Source organism: Arvicanthis niloticus, chromosome 2 (genome assembly GCF_011762505.2).
Source record: "Arvicanthis niloticus isolate mArvNil1 chromosome 2, mArvNil1.pat.X, whole genome shotgun sequence".
Taxonomy (NCBI): domain Eukaryota; kingdom Metazoa; phylum Chordata; class Mammalia; order Rodentia; family Muridae; genus Arvicanthis; species Arvicanthis niloticus.
Window position 1 is genome coordinate 90,691,901 of NC_047659.1, and position 14,463 is coordinate 90,706,363.

Below are 14,463 nucleotides of genomic sequence, written 5' to 3' on the forward strand. Positions count from 1 at the left end.
AGACCTCATTCCAATGTCTGCAATCTAGAGTCAAGACGAGAACCATTACATTTAACTCTGCTTAAACAGACGCTCCCTGGATCCCCAATCCTGACTTCTATACAGAATTCAAGAGACTCCCAAGGCTGGGATCTGCTTTAAAACTGTGGAATTTCTTTTCTAGTAAAAGAAAAGTATTCTACTTCCTGGCTAGGGAAAAAAATAGAAAGCCTCTGTGTTACTAGGGGTAGGGGTACTCTGCTCCTTCTACAGAATATAAAAACCACAAAAAGCTGATATTAGTAGGGACACCAGATTCCTATCAAAATTAAATGTCAAAGATTCTTAGGTCCCCAAGGTTCCTTCTCCTACCTCCAGCAGGTCTATCATTCTGGTCATCTGAGAGTAGATAAGGACCCTATGTCCTTGAGACTTGAGCCGAGTCAACAGGACATCAAGGGCATACAGCTTTCCACTGTCAGTGATGAGGCTCTCCTTGCCTGGGGAGAAAAAAAGGGGGGGTGGAGGGAGGAAACTATTTAATTGAAGCAACAAATCACCCACTGCAAAGCTGTATGCAGCCAAAATTTCTATTATCAGGATGCTTGTCCCATGGGAACAGGACCGTGCTCCAGAGGCAGAATCTTGACTCCAGTGGTGCTGAAGACACCAGGAGGTGGGGGCAGCCTCTCAGCTGACAGCACCTACTAGATGTTTGACTCAGTCTTACTGAATGGATACCACGGATACAAAGTTATTGCCAGTGACAAGTAAGTCCTGTGTTGTCAGTAACCTGGAAACTCTACTCTTTTGTTTATTTATCGCTAGAAACTTATTTCTTCTAATTCTGTGCTTGTACTGTTTGAAGGAGACTCATAAGTAATACTTGGTCCTCAGTTAGTGGAACTATTTGGGAAAAATTAGCAGGTGTGGCTTTGTTAGAGGAAATGTCACTGGAGGTGGAGTTTGAGGTTTCTAAAGGCCATGTCAGGCCCAGTCTCCGCTTCCAACTTGTAGGAAAGATGTAAGCTGTCAGCTACTGTGCCAGCACCACGTCTGTCTGTCCGCCTGCTGCTATGCTCTCTGCCAGGCTGATCATAGACACAGACTATAAAATCGTAAGCATCTTCTAATTAAATGCTTTTTTTTTTTTTTTTTTGGTTTTTTGAGACAGGGTTTCTCTGTGTAGCCCTGGCTGTCCTGGAACTCACTCTGTAGACCAGGCTGGCCTCAAACTCAGAAATCCTCCTGCCTCTGCCTCCCAAGTGCTGGGATTAAAGGCGTGCACCACCACCTCCCGATGAAATATTTTGCATATAAACACACATATACAGTACACATTCTGTACAATTATCAGGCTAAAGAGATGGCTCAGCACTCAAGAGCACTTGTAGAGGACCTGGGTTTGATTTCCAACGCCAACACTCACATGACCCCTCACAACCCTCTACTCCAGTTCTAATAACTTTTTTTTTTTTTTTTTTTTTTTTTGGTTTTTCGAGACAGGGTTTCTCTGTGTAGCCTTGGCTATCCTGGAACTCACTCTGTAGACCAGGCTGGCCTTGAACTCAGAAATCTGCCTGCCTCTGCCTCCCAAGTGCTGGGATTAAAGGCATGCGCCACCACCGCCCGGCCTAAATGCTTTCTTTTTTAAGTGGTATTTGTCATGCTGCCTCTTCACAGAAAGAGAATAATAGCTAGTACAGTGGTTATACCCTAAAAGCATGAGGATATACAGAGATAAGGGCAGCAGCCTGGAGACAATGTAAACACCAAGAAAGGCAAATAAATGTGCCCACCTTTGACACTTTTCAATACCTTGCTATCAATTCTAGGGCCATGTGCCTAGTATGTGCTCTTTCAACCGGCCCTACTCCCAGGTTTTCAGAAAGAACAGACTTTGAGTTTCTGTGAAATGAAACTGCTTTCACTCACTAACTTGTGTTTTCTCCTTCCTTTTCCCATATAAAACACATTTCAGCCAGAGATCTTTTAAGAACATTTAACTCACAAGTTTTCATCTTATCCATTCAGTACCATTCACTCATATCATATTCCAGGAAGGAGAGTTTCCTGTTTGCAAACTGTTCATAAACATGCCCTGAACAATTACTGTATTAGGAGAGGAAGAAAGGAGGCTTGAGGGCTGATTAGAGTATATATGGAAGTGACAGGGGAACACAGAAAAAGAAAAGAAACAATAGAAAGAATTTGACACTGGCACTGCCTACCAAAAGTAAAAGAGACAATACTAAGTCAAATTGTCTGCCCTTAGTTTCGCAGGTTAAATCATGCTCTTTCTTCAGAACTGCAAAGGCCAACTATTGAGAGTAGTCCAAGAGTTCTCAACTGTCATCCTTGCCACTATTTGCCAAGCACACAATTATTGTGTACACCCAACAAGAACGGATGTGCTGACAGCACCATAACAAATCACCAGCTGCTCTGTTTTTGCTACGAAGCTATGGGTCCTGGATGTTTACTCCTATGCACTGCAGCCCGCCTTTTCCCACCTTCGGAATGCTGCCAGGACACATTGCCCTCCCCTCCCCGTTGTTGTGGTCCACACCTTTGTTCAACCTCTTTGTTTGCTCCTGTTTAGATTACTGAAATGCTCTTCTCTTTGCTGTCTCCTTACCAGCACAATCAAATGACTGCAGCAGGACAGGAGTGAGTGCCGAGCTTTCTCCCTGGCACCAGACAAGGAGGCCAGTGGAAATTCCTAGTCTGATCAGGCAACCATACTTTCCAAACAACTTACAAAGTTCCCTCTCCTCACAATTTCTTCTCTATGGCTTGTTGGCAGTCTCTTGATTTTAACAGCTTTTACTATTTCCCACAGACCTAGTCATCTTGTTGTTTCCCCCCTTTTAAAAGCCATATATTTTTCAGTCACTGGAAAGGAGTGAGTGAGCAAGTTAAGCTCTCCACATTTTTATAGTCTGCTTATGTCCTCTCTCCATTCAGACACACCCCTTCAGAACAAACAGTAGAGCACACACAAATCTGTATGGTGTCTAGAATCTGAGAAGCATCACGTGACTTTGTAATAAAAGATTTATTTATTTTATGTGTATGTGTGCTGGCTAATTTTCTGTCAACTTGGCATAAGCTAGAGTTACCAGAAATCAGAGAAACTTAAGTAGAAAAAACACCTCCATAATCCAGCTGTCATGCATTTTCTTAATTAATGGTTGATAGGAGAGAGCCCAGCCTACTATGGGCAGTGACACCCCTGGGCTGGTAGTCCTGGGGTTTATAATAAAGTAGCAGAGTAAAATATTATGAGCAAGCCAGGAAGCAGCCCTCCTCTATGCCCTCTAGGTTCCTGCCCTGCTTGAGTTCCTGTTCCGACTTTCTCCGGCGATGAAAAGCAATGTAGAACCATAAACCACAAACCCTGTCCTCCAAGGTTGCTTTGGTCATGGTGTTTCATTACAGCAATACTAACCCTAAGACAGCATGAATATTTGCCTACATGTATGCATATATACTACATATGTGCATGGTACTCATGGAGGTCAGAGGAAGGCATCAGAAATCCTGGAACTGGTGATTTGGACTTCTGTAAGGGACAATATGAGTGCTGGGAACTAAACCTGGTTCCTCTGCAGGAGCAGCAAATTCTCATAACTTGGCAGCCACCTCGACAGCCCCTTATTGACTTCCAAACTATGATTAAACAGTCTCCACATCTGCTTCCCAGAGCTTCTTTAGTTTGGTAAGTAGGATGAACTGACCTAGTATTAGAAAGGCAAGGAGGTAAAGACACACATGAACACATATACACAAGCACACGCACATGCACACGAAGGAGCTCACACAGGAACAGCAGTGGTGCCTGCTTGTCACTGAAGGAGGTGAAGGCAGATGGACTAAATCTGGATTGTTTTTGCTTTTTTGTGGTGCTAGAGGTCAAACACAGGGCTCATACATGTAAGGTAAGTGCTATACCAGCGAGCTATATCCTTAGACTAATTTGGATCTTTTTGGACTCTTTTGAAAGAAAAGGTCCCAAAGAAACAAACTTAAACCAAGAGGTTGAAACATTTAAAGAACGAAAAATATCTGAGTTCTCCAGTGAGTGTGCTATACAGAGCTAATCAGTGTCCAGTCTTTGTCCTTAGTGAGATATGCAGGAAAACAAAGCCTTTGTTGCTGTCTACACTGGTATCTTTGGGGCCTGGCATATATCACTGAATTTTTAAAAGCTACCAAGGTGTGCTGTACAAAAGCACTACCTGTGGAAAAGCAGGGCAAAGGCCAGAAGCATAATTACCAAGAAATCAACCAGATTCTGTCCAGTTAAATTCAGCCTCCGCCCTTTCTTTAAAATAAGACCTCAAACGATATTGAAACAATCAGAACTATCCATTCTATCAATCTTTCCTGCAATCCTACTGTATTTACATTTAAAAATAAGGTTCTTAACTGTCTACAGCTTAGAACCCTGTTCAATCACAAGACAAAAAATTAAATGTCTCTCTTTTCCAAGGAAAGAAGCCCTCTAAAGAGCTGAGAGCTGCAGAAGCAATCAAAAGTATGAAACTCATGAAATTTTGTTCAGTATCCCAAAGAATGCAAAAGACTCCACCTTTCCCAGGGAAACAAAAAAATGTAAAAGTATAGAAGAGATAAAACACAGGTTCAAATGATACCCTTCCCTGCCCCCACCCCACCCCAGCTAGCCCCACAGAGTACAATGGGGTCGGTGAGGAGCTTGTTGGTTCTCACAGTAAACAGCCAGTGAGGCTGGTGCTTTTTATCGATGCGAAAAGAACTCAGACACTTCCTGCTATTTAAACAAGGTCCATTTTTCTTTCAAAGAACAGGAAAAGCCACAAGAGATTCCCACAGCGCCAGCAATAGGCCTTCTACTACTATACTGGGAACCAAAGAGCCAGAATGAAGGAAGAAGAAATACAGTGTATCTTGCTTCTTCTGGTACCTATTCTTTGCTCTCATCCCATCTGTATGTCTGCAGTGTCCATTCTGTCCTACTTTAGGCTTGGGCTTTCCCTTAACTTCCAAACACTTTTACCCACTGCTTTCATGTATTCTAAAGTCACTTCCGAGGTCATATGCAATATAGCTTTCATATACCCAAATAGGCATCTTACAGTCAAAGCACTCCAAAGGCTACCAACAGGATAGGATGACAAAGTCTTCAGAAAAGAAACAAAGACAAATAGGCCCTCCACACTGGAATCCGGCTGTCACTTATACCAGATGCTCCTTTTTGAGAGTATAGTCCTTAGTATGCAATCATTAAATTTCAATAATAATCGATCAAGATAGCAGAGAGTTTGGACAACCAAACTAACACTGTAGCTGCAAGCTGTAGGCTGCCAGCAGGTGTAAAGTGCATCAGTCTGCGAACCCTCTGTGTTCAACTTCCTTAAGTGCAGTCACACTAAAGCAAAGATGAAAACCTAGTTTCCTTTCCATCCTGGACCTTGACCCAAGGGGGTCTGGGAATCTGCTAGTGTTTTGGCACAAAACACACTGTTTTTCCTCTTGCTATCATTTAGATCTCTAGACCTTGTGCAGGACACTGTTTATGCTACTTAACCAGGCTCTCTGGAATGACGACAGTCTCATTCATTCTACTGGCAGTGGCACAAGACAACTGCACTCATTCGACCTGAAGCCTTTCCTAAACCTTGTGGGTTTTTTTTTTTTTTTTTTTTTTTTGGGGGGGGGGGGGTCAGTGAGGGAAGTTTTTGGAGGGGATGGAACCCAGGCCTTGTGCATACTAGATAAGCACTCTACCCATGAGCACCCCAACCTTTTAAAAAAGTGGCATTACATTCTTATCAAAGGAGAGTACTCAAGAACAAATCTAGAAACATTTCAATTACCATCTTCCCACTCAAGACACAAAGTATTCATATTTTTACCTATAAATTACAGGTGAGGAGAGACAGAAACCTCAGGAACTCTGAATACCAAACAATAAAAACTATCACATGGGCTTTCTCTCCCCCACTCTCCTCTTGTCAAAGCTGGAAACATGTTCCAAAGAACAGAAAACTCACCAGGAATTCTGATGAAAGACCAGCCGTTCTGGGGCCTAATACTCAACAGCCCTCCAGCTGGCTCTGGGAAGAACTGGGATCTGCGATTCAGCCAATCCGTAGCCAGCTCAGGAGCCCCATTCAATAAACACTGCTTGGCAGCCAGACTCCCTCCTTCCTTCAGAACTCCTCTCTCATACTCTGCACTTCTGTCATTACAGTAAGAATCCAATGGCACTGCGGTGACCTGCAGGGAAAATTTCACAGACAATAAAATGGCTCTTCTGCCATTTTTCACATCAAGCCTTTGAAGGAAATCAACTTTTTTTTTTTCCTTCTAAGACAGAATCTCATGTAGCCCAGGCTGGCCTCCAAATTCTCAAGAAGCCAGGAGTGACCTTGAACAACTGATTCTACTCCTTTCCCCTACCCAGTGTGGGATTATGGGCAAGTTCCAGGCTTCTGAATGCTGAGTTGTATCCTATGCCCAGAACTCTGAAATCAGATGAGTGTTTATAATCAAGACTACTGCTTTACATTTCCTCACCTAACAAAGATGATGGCAAAGACTGACTCTGAGAGGTTAGATGGTAATCTCTAATAATATGAACCTGCAATAAAAGATACAAAAAGAATCTGGTACATGTAGATGAAGTAGGATTTTAGTCCGTCAATATCTACCCTCAATAAACATTTACCACCTACTCATTACTAGATGTTGTTTACAAGTACTATGACCACTTTTAACAGTGATGCCAGAAAGGGAGCTGGAGACAGACAGCCTTCATGAAAGGACTACAGTGTTTGTCTGACACACCTGAAGCTATATTTAATGCTTTCATGGCAAAACAACTTTGTTTCTCAATACTTCTCATCGATAAACCTAATGGAAAAAAAGGAAGACATTTTTTCAAGCCATGCTGGGGAAGGAAAAAGGAACAAGGGGATAGAAGGAAGCAAACATCAATAGCAACAGATTCATTTCCTGGCTAGGACAGAGACTGTGCAAACGCTTATGCCATCATATAGTATATCCTAATAAAACTAAAACATGGCCTTCCCAGTGGATAAAGAGTGCTTTGCCAATTTAGAAACAGGTTTGTCTGTGATGTCATGTGGTAAGAAGACTGTCTGTTAAACATAACCTCTTATTAACATGTAAAGGCTGTAGTAATCCACCAGTCCAAGATGATGGAAAAAAAGTTCACAGTAAGCAGGAAGTAAGACAAAGGTCAAAAGCAGACAAAGAGCTGGGGAGGCAGGAGGTATAAAGAGTGAGAGCCAGGGTGTGGAAGGGAGGGGTCCAGAGCACAGGGCGTCTGCAGTAAGAAGTTAGGCTGCTTTGTTATTTCTCCAAAGATAGGCCGTTAGGAGATCTGCTCTGCTATGTATCACCTGTTGTGTTTTCACATGAATCAGTCTTTACAGCAGTGATCCTCAAGCTTGGATATGCTCCTTGATGGGAGCAGATCACAAAGGTGACTCTAGAGGAGGGGGGGCCAATAAACACCCCATCCTAGGAAGCTGAGCTACACAATACGGCTGGATGAATGAATGTGGGGCTGCAGGTGCTTCCAAGAGCCACAAAGTACCAAGAACAGAGAAACAGTCTCATTTATCAACAGCCAGATAATAAACAGCACAAGCTGGCCAACTAAGAGGAACTGAGACTGTTATGAAACAGTGCCATCTACGGCTCAGTTGCAGAATTACCTAAGGCCACAGCAAAGGGTCAAGAGCTCCCAAGCCTGGTCAGGGTTGAAAGGTTCCTGCAGACAAGTCTAGGAGCCCTTACTGCTTGTCTTTCCTCCAGAATCTTTTCATTGTTGTTGTTTTCCTTTACACTCACTTGTATCTTTCAATAGATTATTAACAAGATGGAAACACAAAGCAGGTTTACAAGAACTGCATCTCTCTGAAATGGCTTATCTACTCAGCAATCCAGCAGACTCTGGGCCAGAGCAGACATCTACCATACAGGATGCTAGTCACATCACCTCAAAATATCTAACAGCTGTACTTCTATAAAATGACTAAATGTTTGATCTTAGGGGAAGGTTCTGCATATGTTCAAACACCATGCTCTCCAGAATGAGTAAAACTAAATTTGTTCTTCCTGACTGCATCACCTTCTCCAAATGGGGACTGAACTCAAGGACTTCATGTTAGACAAACATTCTTCACTGAGCTACACCTCTAGACTCTTTATGGTTTTGGGAAGCAGACCTCTCATGTAGCCCAGCTAGCCTGAAACGCATATTCCTTCTGCTTTAGCTTCCTGAGTTCTGAGATACTGGACAGTGAAAACTAATACTGGTATATATTACACTAAAACACAAATCCTCTACCTTCTCCTGACTTTCTGGAATGAAACATAACTCAGTGTGAAATTAAGACTTTGGGCCATAATTTCAAGATGGAAAACCAGACACTAGATGCTCAGAATGAAGGACAATGGGAGGATAGTGACACAGGCACAATGCTCTCCTGCTAAGGATCAGATCTAGGTGCTATTAACAGTTTAAAAACCAAAATTTTTCAATTATAAATGTTCACCAAAATTTGATTTTTTGCTGACATTCAAGTCCAGGGCTGAATACAAAGCACACCTCTTTTTTAAATGTATATGTTTTCCTAACATGTATGCATATGCACTATGGGCATACCTGGTGCCCATAATGTCAAAAGAGGGTAACAGATTCCTTAGAACTGGAATGATCAGTTGCAAGCCATCATGTAAGTACAGGAAATATAACAATTCTTAATAATTTTTTTTTAAGTTTTTGATAACCTTTGGTGACAAGCCCTGGTTCAAGATATATGTGGACTTACAGACTATCATGATCTAATAAGTATGTGAGCGGTATATTTTGGAAGGCTAAAAGAGCAAAAAAGTCCATTTCTACTTAGAATAAATCCTACTTCTAAGTTAGCTCCAGCCTAGATGTCTTGTGCTCCTTCTGCAAACTCTGATGGAGTAGGTATAGGGGCGATGAGGCATGAAAGAACATTCTTCCCTCTACCCAATGGATACACATACTGTGTCTAGTTCAGGCATGTCTAACCTGTGCCTGCAGACCAGATGCATTCATGCATAGCTACAAATAAAACACAACTCTTTTGTACATGACAGCATCATATCACAATGTCAAAAGTTTGTGCCCCTTGCACCTGGCACATACAAAGCCTTGCTTCACTAACCGCTTAAGCTGCTATAGTCTGAGGAGATGCTGCATCAAGCATTGAGGGCGTCCTTCCTGACATGTGTGCTCCTGCTCTAGCTGTAGGAGAGTGACTGCTCCAAACTCTTCTGGGCTTCGGTAAGATGAATACCCAGGGTCTTCCTTACTCAACTAACCATGTATAGCTATTTCTCAGCTATTGATAAATAGCCCCTGCCTTAATGGCAGGTATCCCAGAACATGAACCAGAGACATGACTTCTAGCAGCAGTAGGTCAACCAAGGATCCAAGGATATCAATTTTTCTCTCCTCACCAAATGTTTTAAGTCAATAGAATGAACTTTATTTGGCCTAGGGCTGAGACGAAAGATGAAGCCGAGTCACATGTGTATAAAATAGTCACACATGGTTAGAATCCTCATGTCCTCAGAATCATGGTGTCATGATTCCTATTTCAGTTTCGGTACATGCTACAGGATAAAACTTTACAAATATGAGGTAAGAGAACATGTGGAAAAAGGGTAGTGATGACACCACATTTATAGTGACTACAAAAACTTCCTTCAAGCTACATTTTTTTTTTCTGTGTAGCCTTTGCTGTCCTGGAGCTAGCTCTGTAGACCAGGCTGGCTTCAAAAGGTGTGCACCACCACTGCTAAACTACATTTACTATTCTTTGGAGAAGGAACACCATCAGACATGGCAGTTCAAACTTCGAGTCCGTCCTCACTCTCTCTTGCTGAACCCTGACCCATGGACCGGAGCAGCTTGGGCCGGGAAACAGTGGAGTGGAGAGGGCTTCAACATTTTGCTTGGGCTGCGACAAGAAATACCACCAGCTTCCCCCACCCCCAAAGTTTTAACTACTGAATGGTTAGTACAAGTACTAGCCACTGTTCAGGTGGAGCCAACCTGGGAACCATAATTCAGGCAAGGCTGATGTTCCTGACAGATGGCTTGTTCCATTACAGTTTATTATCTTTGACTTAATCAAAAAGTAGCAACTATGCACCATATAATAATTTTCAAATCTACCCATCTCAAGGGGAGAAGTACTGGGACAGGACCATGGATATTCTCCTATTTTTAATATTCTTTGACATAGGGTCTTACTATGTAATTCAGTCTTGCCTTGAACTCACAAGACTCCCATGTCTTGGGATCAAAAGTGAACAACCACACCAAGCATTTTTCTTCTTACAAACTAAGATTGACTTGTTTTTCAAGATCTGAACAGCTTAGAAACTGTCCCTTGAGTACTAGTTCATTTTTTACAGTATAATCTGTTTCATTTCTTCCCTCCTATGGCACTTACTCGTGGACTAGCCACACACAAAAAAGATGGCAGCTCAGTGAGGAGGCAGCAACGAAGTGAGGAGGTAGCTGATCTCCGATGATGGACGACCTGGTCTGAGTAGCCACTCACTGCTTTACAGTGGCTGCTGAAAACAAGAGACTAAAAAAAAATAAAATTAGTGTAAGGACAATTATTGCTAATGAGTCACATACTAATCAACTTAAAGAACTTTTATCTTGGCCAATACTATTATATCTAAACAACTGTGAATTAGAATCAAACATACATACATACATAGTTGAGGCCACACATTAATTTCAAAATGACAAGTGTCATTTCTAATTCTACTTTCAGAAGAAATATTTCAGACAAAATGCTGCATGTACCATGTGGTTTGTTATAACTATAGAGGTAAATGATGATTAAGACTATTTTCATCTAAATTTTCTCTTAATATAAAATCAGGTGCTAACAGCATCATGTAGTTAGTTCCAGCAAAGATGGTTCTTTTTGAGATAGTATGACCTTTGATGGCCCAGAATTCTCTATGTAGACCAGGCTAGCATTCAACTCACAGAGATCTATCTGTTGCTGCTTTCTGCGTGCTGGGATTAAAGGTGTGTGCTACAATATCCTGCCAATAGTGATTCTTCTGAGACAAGCTGCACTATGCAATCATCTCTGGCCTATATATAACTCACTAAATAGATCAGGCTGGCCTCAGAATTTGTGGTAATCCTGCTGTTACTGTCTCCCAAGTGCTGAAGGTAACAAACATATACCGCCACATGCTGATTGTTTTTCTTATTCACACAGACACAGGAATACATATACATGCTCACAAAAAGTAAACAACCTCTCTCTAGCCTCCATCAGACAACCATTTAAAACCAGTAAGTTACTTTTTCCTGGTGGGCATAAATAAATATGGACAGTGCAAAGTTTCTTCCTCTGCCTCTCCCTACCAAGCCTAAGAGTAAAGCTTGGTTTTACTCTATACTGAATATATATCCTAACTCTGTCTTACATAAGAAAGTATTATTCTTTTATTATTCTTAGCTATGTGTATGCATGTATGTTTGTTATATATGTGGCTGGGTGTAGACCAGAGGCTGACATTCAACTGCTTCTCCATCTTGCTTTTTTGTACTGTGTGTGTGAATGTTGCATAACTTGTTGGATCTAGTTCTTTCCTCCCATCATCTGAGGATTACGCTCAGATTCTTGAGATTCAACACAGGTTCTCAGGCTCAGGAGCCAAGCGCCTTTTCAACTGAACCTACTTGTCACACCCACATTACAAACACACTCTCTCTAAATCTGGATCTGCCACACACATCCATCTACCAGAGGAAGAGGGATGAAAAGGAGAGGCCAAGAAAGAGGACAAGAAGAAAATAAAGGCAGACTATATAGAAAGGAATAGTGAACACTCTCTTCTACAAGTCTGTAGATACAATTTTTGCTATACATGTACATATCTATCAGACACTGATAAAACTTTTCTTTGTTGAGACAGGGTAACATAGGCTGGCTTCAAGCACTATGTGGCAAAGGATGAACCTGAACTCTTGTCTCCACCTGTAAAGTACTGGGATTTGATGTGTGCCATCATGAACAGCTAGCACATTCTTGCCAGGAGTCATGAGCAATTTTAAAGCCCTCAGACATAGTGTACTGCATACATTTTTTTTTTTTTTTAAATAAATTTACACATGGAGCCTCAAGCAAATAATTCCAAAAAAAAAAAAAAAAAACAAAAAAAAACAAAAATGGGTTGAAATGTAAAGAAAATATCCAATAAAGAGAAAAAAAGAGACAGACAGACAGACAAAGGGGAAAAAATTAACTAACAACAACAATAAAAACCCCAAAACAAAAAGGGCTAATGGCAAGCTACTACAACAGCTACAGACCTATTTTTGTTTTTATATGGAGACTGGGTCTGAACTTGAAGTCCTCTTGCCCCAGCCTTCTACACTCCAGATGCATGCAGGCAAAACGCCCAACATATAAGGTAAAAATAAAGCAAGTTTAAAGAAAGCAAGCCAAGCAGTTGTTCACCACAACAAAGCGATGATATACAGAGCATTTAAGGTGGAAAACATCAGAGGCAGGTGGATTTCGGAGTTCGGGGCCAGCCTGGTCTACAGAGTGAGATCCATGACAGCCAGGGCTACTCAGAGAAACCCTGTCTCGAAAAACTAGATAGATAGATAGATAGATAGATAGATAGATAGATAGATAGATAGATAGATAAATAGACAGACAGACAGACAAACTGGAAAACATCAACACATGATCTATTTTAACTGAATACACAGCACAAGCTCCTCAGAACACTGGGGTACTTGAGGACATCATTTAACATTATTTTTAATAATGCAAAAAGGGAAGTAAGTGGGCAATTTGTGCACAGATAGTGGCTTACCTTTAACAAAGGGCAGCTGCAAAGGTTGGGGAAGGAAAGTGGAAAATCAACTCCAAGAAGAAAATCCTTATTTCTCAGATATCTCTGATGATTCTTCCCATCTGGCTCTCCCCAAGAGCGCAGTTGATGGAGCCTATAGGAGGCTTTCAGAGATAGGAAAAGAGCTAACCACCTGAAACAGAGAAATGTGCATACTCAGTGCTCCTAGGAACTTTGGTAGTTTACAACAAGGATCTATGTCATGATCATGCATCCTTTGTAGATCTTGAGCATTTTGGAAACAATTCCTTCAAACATTCAGATAAAGCCATTTCATACTTTTGCTCTATATATTCCTTGATGTAATTTGTTTATAAAATGCTCTATAAAATTACAACAAAAAGTAAACAAATACAAAAATATTCAAAAACATTTATCTCTACTTCAAAAACTCTCAGCATAAAACCCATCTCATTGGGAAGACAATAATTCCTAGTGAGGTATTTATTACATTAAAAACATCATAATAAGGGCTGGAGAGATGGCTCAGCAGTTAAGAGCACTGACTGCTCATTCAGAGGACCCAGGTTCAATTCCCAGCACCTTCATAGCAGTTCACACCTGTCTATAACACAGACATACATGCAGACAAAACGCCAATTAACAGTTTTTAAAAAGTTATAAATAAATTTAAAAACATAATAAAATCAGTGAAAGCTATTTTGCAAACAAAAATGCAGATTTAAATTTCCCAGAATGTTTGATGTAATAGCAAACATACCCATATACACCTACACATACACGTATACTTGCGCGCGCACACACACACACAGAGAAAAATAAAAGTAATTCTTTAAAAAAAAAGATTTATTTAGTCATTTATTTTATGTATATGAGTACACTGTTGTTCTCCTCAGACACACCAGAAGGCATCAGATCTCATTATACATATACATAAGCCACCATGGAGTTGCTGGGAATTGAACTCAGGACCTCTGGAAGAGCAGTTAGTGCTCTTAACCACTAAGCCATCTCTCCAGCCTGTAATTCTTTTTTATTGGTGGATGGGACAAGGTTTTATGTAGCATAACCTGATTCTAACACCCAACCCCCCTTTCTCAGCCCCCAAGTGCTTACAGGTATGTATCATCATCACTCCTAGCTCATAAAAAATTACTAATAGGGTAAAAAAAGGCCCAAATGGTATAATACTACTTAACTTCACATTATTATATTTTGTCCCTGCCTATGCCCAATGCTCTTCTATCAAAAAGTAAGCAAACTTCTCACCTGGCCAAAAGTCCCTGAAGCATGAGGTTTGCCATTTCTGCTGGCGAGACATCAATAAATCGAAGGAAAGAAAAACAGCTTCCTTCATTAATACCTGGAAAATCAAAGAACAATCCTGACCCTTAGGGATCCAGTTTGTGCCACCCATGTGCTAGGATAATGGGAGGGCTACTACAGGCAGCATTTGCCTGGGTTGTAGAGATTTGAACTTTAGTTCTCATACTAGTGTAGCAAATGCTAATATTCCATTCTAAGCCACCTCCCTAGTCACTTTATCAAAATAAAAGC

The 14,463-nt window shown here is 41.1% G+C and overlaps 1 protein-coding gene across 1 annotated transcript in view; it reads right to left on the reverse strand.

Annotated features, from left to right (window-relative positions):
* Ino80 (INO80 complex ATPase subunit) overlaps positions 1 to 14,463 on the reverse strand; it is an 86,166-nt gene that overhangs the window by 23,870 nt on the left and 47,833 nt on the right. Inside the window, exons 23-27 of the mRNA XM_034495774.2 lie at positions 14,176 to 14,269; positions 12,907 to 13,078; positions 10,494 to 10,634; positions 6,018 to 6,243; positions 352 to 479 (exon numbers count right to left, since the gene is read on the reverse strand). Of these exons, the coding sequence (XP_034351665.1) occupies positions 352 to 479; positions 6,018 to 6,243; positions 10,494 to 10,634; positions 12,907 to 13,078; positions 14,176 to 14,269 (761 nt within the window). The remainder of the gene's footprint in view (positions 1 to 351; positions 480 to 6,017; positions 6,244 to 10,493; positions 10,635 to 12,906; positions 13,079 to 14,175; positions 14,270 to 14,463) is intronic.